The 6,865-nt window shown below is 37.5% G+C and overlaps 1 protein-coding gene across 2 annotated transcripts; it reads right to left on the bottom strand.

The window, feature by feature from the left end:
- Positions 1-2,211: 2,211 nt before the first annotated feature.
- LOC107743328 (transcription cofactor vestigial-like protein 2) lies at positions 2,212-6,597 on the bottom strand. Of its 2 annotated transcripts, none has more exons than XM_016556498.1 (4): positions 6,372-6,597; positions 5,517-5,808; positions 4,315-4,785; positions 2,212-3,017 (listed from the first exon to the last, which is right to left on the bottom strand). In XM_016556498.1, exons 1-4 carry the CDS (start codon positions 6,453-6,455, stop codon positions 2,977-2,979), a joined length of 888 nt encoding a protein of 295 aa, XP_016411984.1. In that variant the 5' UTR covers positions 6,456-6,597; the 3' UTR covers positions 2,212-2,976. The 2 variants fall into 2 exon arrangements, with proteins under 2 accessions (XP_016411984.1, XP_016411982.1); XM_016556496.1 differs by lacking the exon at positions 2,212-3,017 and adding an exon at positions 3,082-3,138.
- Positions 6,598-6,865: the final 268 nt, after the last annotated feature.

Genomic DNA, 6,865 nt, shown 5'->3' with positions numbered 1-6,865 from the left:
TATATTATATATGTGATAATTGTACTTGTTTGTATAGCTACACACACACACACACTTTTAACATTTTATATGGAAATATTTATATGGAAAAAACAATCATATATTTTATATACTATTTAATATGTAAAAAATAATTAAAAATAAAACTTTATTTCTATACATTTTATGTATGATGTGAGTTTTGCATGTACATGCGTTTTATTTATATTTTATAAAAATATATTAATTTCTCAATTTAATAATTAGTTTTTGTTATTTAAGATAAATGCAGTAATGATATTTCTTTTCAGCACAACTCAGGGTTGTAAAACATTGCTAATGTGATAAAAACCACAGCCCAACCGATAATAATTTTACCAGGCAAAGCATAACAGTTATCACATGGTCATTTAACTTAACTACTTGATTGATAGAGAACATTAGACTCAAGCTGGTTAAAATGCCAGAGGCCTGTTGATCTGCTTTTTAAAGTGTGGGGAGTTGACCTTTCACATGGCTGAAGTCGGTCCCTTCGAAACACTGTGGGCAAAGTGACAACTGGCCGCGGATTCCTCGACACCACTCCAAAAAAGTACACGGGAGTTGCGTTTGAATCTTTAGGATGATGTGACTGACAGCTCGGCCCCTCACCCCTAATTAGAGCTCGGCAATTTATGAGCTGCTGCCGCGAGATTATGTATCGACATCAGAAATCCTCCAGTGAGATGATGAGTGCCTGTGCTGGTCCGGTGCGCGCGGCGCGGCGCGGCTAGAAATAGTCCAGTCATGCTAATATTGGCACTGAGTTACCGGGCAGGGATATTGTGACAGCTTTGCGTAATCATATGTTTATAGATTTATGACCACATTAGCATTTGTATATCTACTTTATTGTATGTAATATTTTATTTTTCTATGGCTAATAATAATACTTACCAACTCTTTCACACTGTAATGTAGTCAGTGTTTTAAGTCAAAAGTCTTAACTACACATATTTATTCACTTTTTTTTTTTTTTTTGGTTTAAAACATCTGTTTTAAATTGTTGTGATTTCTGTATTCCAAACTAATATTTTGCACGCCATACTTAATACCACATTGTCATACACTGCTCTTTTTATAATTTTGCTCATTTATATTGTTTCATGAATTTTGTCTTTCTTAATTTTTTACTTTGAGAAGCTATTTTCATTTTATGCCTGTTACCAGCAGGGCCCATATTGTGTGACAACATGCCCCGCTAAACGTCAAGATCTACACCAAAACAATATGTTCATACAGAAATTTTTTAACAGAAACTGACGTTCAAAAATAAACTGTGACAGCCCTGGTCTCCTCTACACTTGCAATTTTTCTAGACCTATATTATTTGTTTTTTTTCCTAAATAATTTATTTAATTTTTGTTCATATAGCCAAGTGAGGTTGAAAGGCACATTTCATTGTCAACAGTACTGAAAACTGTAGTTGTACATATGACAAATATAATTAACTCAACTTTGAACTCAAGGGAGACAAACAGGCTACAAATACAACTAAAGTAAACAGAGTTTCAATAGTAATCATTTATAAAATACTCATACTGTACATAATGTGACTTAATCTGCCACATGAACTTCTTGAGTTTTTCATGCACCCCCAGAACTTTAGGAACGCTCCTCAGTGCTGTTTTAAAAAAAAGAGGCCTTTGTTTTACCCACTTAAGCAAGAGAAACCCCTCGCCACACATCTCTTGTCCATCATTGCTGTTGTCATAAGCCAATATTAATCTACAGCTGTCCGGTATTCACAGTGAACACAACCACAAAGAAAAGGCTCAAATGGCATGTGATAACATTCACTCTACTGCTTTCTTTCTCGCTTCCTTTTTCCTTTTCACTGGCTGACTCTATGGCTGAGTGAACAAAACATCACGCGCATTAAAAGTAGCCCATGTTTACATTCCTTCTCATGTTGCGAAAATCTATATTGAAATAAATGATTTCATCTCTGATGGTCTCGCTTTTGAGGTTTTGAAGGTTGCGGCGAATTCATAAGAGCCTTTTGTTTCTTTCTTAAGAGCCCAAAGCAAGCAGAAAATACATTTCAAGACGGTGTCTGGTATGAAAAGATGCCACTATACTCAAGTTTGCATGATCAATCGCGTTTGCAATTTAACAAGCTTTCTCTAAAACACTTAAAAGCAGCTAAAAAAAAGTGTGTACCGCCTGGTTTGTACCATTTTTGTTTCGTAGGATGAAGATAGACAGCTGGTAAAAACAGACAACACCTACTTCTCAATGCACTGGAAAAATACTTTCAAAGGTAATATATTACATACATTCAAATACATCATGGTGAGACGTCACCCTAGGCTGACGGTGACTGAAAGTGGTTGTTAAAAATGTACAAATGAAAGAATCGATATTTCTGTCATGCTGGTTGCTCCTACTTGTAGCACTGGACACACTAAGACACATAAAGTATATACAGTACAGCTTAATGGTGTTTGTATCTACTTCCAGTTGAACCCACACCACTCCTCACAAAAAAATGAAAAGCCAAACCAGTTGTTCCCTTTCGCCGTGTGTCCAGATACAACAAAACGCCTGTTTAATGAAATCCAGGGTGCTCGCTCGGTCAAATGGCGCACAGTGCCGTTGTGTGTGCGTCTGCTAAGTTCCACAACAGTTGTCGGTGACAGGTGCTGAAAGCAATATAGATAGAGTCAAGTGGCTTCAAATAGCCGCTCTCTGTCTTCAGCGATGATAGGGAATGCAGCTCTCGCGTCAGAAACTCTCATTTCTGGTCTTTTCATATAGCCGGTCCATTCGGCTCTCAAATGTCCCCTTAAAGTAACGTTTGTCCTTTTTCAAAGCTCATTTTGGGTCCGTTTTGCTGAGGGTCAGGGGAGGGAAGGGGCGAGAGCAGCTGCTAGTCACACCACTACAGTATGTTTGCTTCTCTTTACTGTCTTTTCTCAATCGAGAGAGAGAGAGTTTTGCATTCATCCGAAGGGTTCAGCTTAGGATGGTCCCGCCGCAGAGGGTGTAGCGCCGAGCTGCAAGTGAGATGAGAATCTGTTACAGAAAAGCCAGAGAAAGGCAAGCCAGCGGAGAAAGAAGCGGCCGCAGGGCACTAAAACCAGTACAAGTCCTTGCTTTTATCCTGGCTCTGTAGACCTGAGAGGAAGAAGGAAAAGGAAGAAAAGGATAAAGAAATGAGGAGAGGGAAAATAAGCAGCAAATATAGAGAAGTGAGAAGACTTGAGGCAAAGAAAGCATTAAAGCCTTAAGAGTGAGAGTGAAGAGGAACGGATATGTCAGCAGAGCAAACTCAAAGTCAAAAAGCTTGAAGATAACTAGATTTAAAACTCAGAATATGTACTTCAATAAGCTCTAAAGACATGGTTATTTTTACATTATATGTTTGAATTTTTTGAGCTGACTATTTATGCTGCGATTTTAACCCACGGTGGCCCAAAAATTTATTTAGACGCTTTAAGTCACACTTAAAAAATCTAAATGTCATTGCATTATATAACAAAGTATTAAACTGGCATTTGCAGACAAATCATACTAGAGCTTTTCTCTGAAATAATTTCGATTTTCTTCACAATTATCTGCACTCAAACTGATGTCCAGGTGATTTTAGTGGATGCATGATGTCAGTTCTCCTAATATTCACACAGAAGCCCTGACAAAGTAACCACAGGTTTAGTTCATCACATTAACTTACACTACTGTTCAAAAGTTTGGGGTCAGTAAGATTTTTTTAACGAAATTAATACAGAAAGGATGCATGCAATTGATCGAAAATGACAGAAAAGACATTTATAATGTTAAAAAAGATGTATATTTTTAAATAAATGCTTTTCATTCAAACTTTCTATTCACCAAATAATCCTGAAAAAAATATATCACAGTCTCCACAAAAATATTAAGCAGCAAATCAGCATATTAGAATGATTTCTGAAGGATCATGTGAGAGTGAAGACAGGAGTAATGATGATGAAAATTCAGCTTTGCATCACAGGAATAAATTACATTTTCAAAATGTATTAAAACAGAAAAGGTTATTTTAAATTATAATAATATTTCACAATTTTCCAGTTTTTCTAAAACTTTTGAACGGTGTGTTCCACTAACATCTGACAACCAGAAAGTGTCACAAAATGTTGTCTTATTTATTATTTAAAGCCAAAACCTTCTTTTTAGTGACGTGTTTTTTCTTTAAAATAAAAGCTTTTTGGTTTGATATTTTGTTTTAAAATGCAATGACATCCATACGTTTTTAAGTGTAGCTCATGTGAATGAACTTTGCGATGTTGCTGTATGTAGACTGCATGCCGTTCACACCTGTATCCATGTTCAGGCTCATATCAGAGCTCGCTGCTGTGAAAGCTCCAGTCCACGCCGAGCTGCCCGACTCGCTCTTGCTGATATCGCACGGCGAGGCTCCAGGTGCGGGAACCGTGGCTGGAGGAAGTCTATGTGGCCGCACCGAGGGCACGAGTAGAGAGCTGTAACGGGGGTCAAAGTGCGTTCCGTACATGTCGTGCATGGAGGGCCGGGGGTAAGCCGACCCCTGGGTGCCGATGGCTCCGCTGAGCGAGTAAGGGTGATGGTGGTGAGAGGGGTGCCAGGGCTCTGGGGTGGCTTGGTGAAGGTGGCTGTGTAGAGACGCGGTGGAGTATGGGTCCGCCGGGAAGGGAAGATCTGTGTGGGAGGAACCCAGGGCGCTGCTGAGAGATGCTGTCACTGACGGCTGATACGCGCTGTTCCAGAACGAGGGAGGGAAGCTTCTCTGGCTCATAGGGAATGATCCGTCTGGGGAGGGAATCATTTATGTAAATGTTCTACATGTTAATGTGCATAAAAGCATGTGATAATTCAAATATACAACAGTTTGAGCCTTTAAATATTTTGTTTGCGATTAAAAATGAATGTCCACACATTTGGATTTACAAAACAAAAATGCAACAAACTGATTGTAAAAATGATGTCCTGTAATTATCTGTATTTCATAATTTAACTAATTAGCTTTTTAAAAAATCTATTTATCTTGAAACAATGCAAAAAATAAAAAATAAAATTAAGTAAAATTGTGCCTGTTGTCATGCCTAATATATGTGCATTCATAACTGATGGTAAAAATTATGTCCTAATTATCTGTATATCCTAATTAGATGGATTTGCATTAGTTTTTAAAAATCTATCGATCTTGAAACATTGCAAAAAAAGAAAAATCGTGTCCGTTGCCATGACTACTAGCTATGCAATCCTACTTGATTGTAAAAAATGATGTCCTATGTACTGTATATCCTAATTTAAAAATCTATCTATTGATCTTGAAAAGATAATAATACAATTATGACCATTGTCATGACTAATATTATCATCATAAAAAATCTATCTATCTATCTATAAATCTATCTATCCTAAAAAAAGGAAATGCATGCCCATTGTCATTACCAAAAGCTGTGTAATCAAAAAGGATGCAAGTAAAACATATATTAATTACAGTGTAAATTAAAATGTAGGTTGCATCAGATTCCCACCTCTCCAGGATGATGTACCTCTTGCGGTCTTGCTGTTGGTGGATCCAGTTGCACAACTACTGGACTGACTCAAAGCCCGACTGAAATGTTCATCTACCACCGAACTGATGTCCCCTTGGAAATAAGTGAATAGCACACATCTGGAGCTGATGTACTCAGCCTCCAGCGGGTGATCTTTCTCCCGGGCGCAGCCCTCCTCTTTTATGGGTGGCCCGGAGAGGTTGGAAAAAGAAGAGCTGCTTCCGCTCAGTGTTTCTGAGGATTCTTGCATTTTGGAGTAAAATGCCAATTTCTGAAATCATGTAAAAATGGCCAAATCAATTTACATTCAACTCTGATATTTACATGATACAGAATTACACTCACAAACACATCAGTGAGTTTGGTATTGCACAATTTGTGTTCCTGTAATGTTTCAAAACTTCTGTTCAAACACTAGCACATATACAAAGCTGTTATATATACATTGAAACATAAAAAAGAAAGAAATATAGGCCTACTCTCCAGAAAGCATTACACATGCCAATAGTTTTTATGCCTATACTGCATTCATGGTAACAATATGATATCTGTAAAATACAGACATTTTTCTTCTTTTTGACTTCTTCAAATGTTCTTAACACTTAAACTGCAATTAATAAAGTTACATTTTTCTCATGACCATCGAACTATGTGACTTCTTTTAAAACTGTAAAACTATTTGGTCAAGATCACAGGCGCAACAAGTCGAGCAGAGAAAGTTTCGCGCACGAATTCAAACAAAACCAAAACAAGGAAAGAACTGCTTTAAAATAAAATTAAAATACATTTTAACACAATAGAAGCATAATACAGTTAACGTATACATGAACATACCTGATGGTGATATGGTGTGTATGCTGCGGCAAAATAAGGTTGAGGTGGACCATAAACTTGATACATGACATCCAAGCAGCTCATGGCGAAGACAGCTGTTATATCACGTATAAAAACTTATTAGCGGAATGAGAGGACGCTTCATTTGAAATAAAGCGCTGGCTCAGCGTGTACAAACAGAAAATGAAGCTCCGCGTCGAGTCCCACTAAAGCGCACTGAGCAGCTTTTATGTTCTGTACTCTGTCTTTACGCACGAGTCTGATTCACTTGAGAGATTCGGTTCATTCAAATGATGAGTGGTTCAGTGAGTCGATTCATTTGAATCATCACTCAAAGTGTTCCCAGAAGTGGTTGTGTGTTGTATGGTATTGCTTGCAGTCAAATAAATATTAGTCTACGTGTTGGAAAATCTTCAAACAAGATAATTGCACAACAATATAATCTTATAGCGTTAGCTGGTTTCTAGCTGGTCATTAGCTAGACCAGCTACCAT

The sequence above is a fragment of the Sinocyclocheilus rhinocerous genome, unplaced genomic scaffold, assembly GCF_001515625.1.
Source record: "Sinocyclocheilus rhinocerous isolate Xijiao unplaced genomic scaffold, SAMN03320098_v1.1 scaffold827, whole genome shotgun sequence".
Classification (NCBI taxonomy): domain Eukaryota; kingdom Metazoa; phylum Chordata; class Actinopteri; order Cypriniformes; family Cyprinidae; genus Sinocyclocheilus; species Sinocyclocheilus rhinocerous.
The sequence above is the reverse complement of the archived record's forward strand: the minus strand, read 5'-3'. Positions and strand labels throughout refer to the sequence as shown.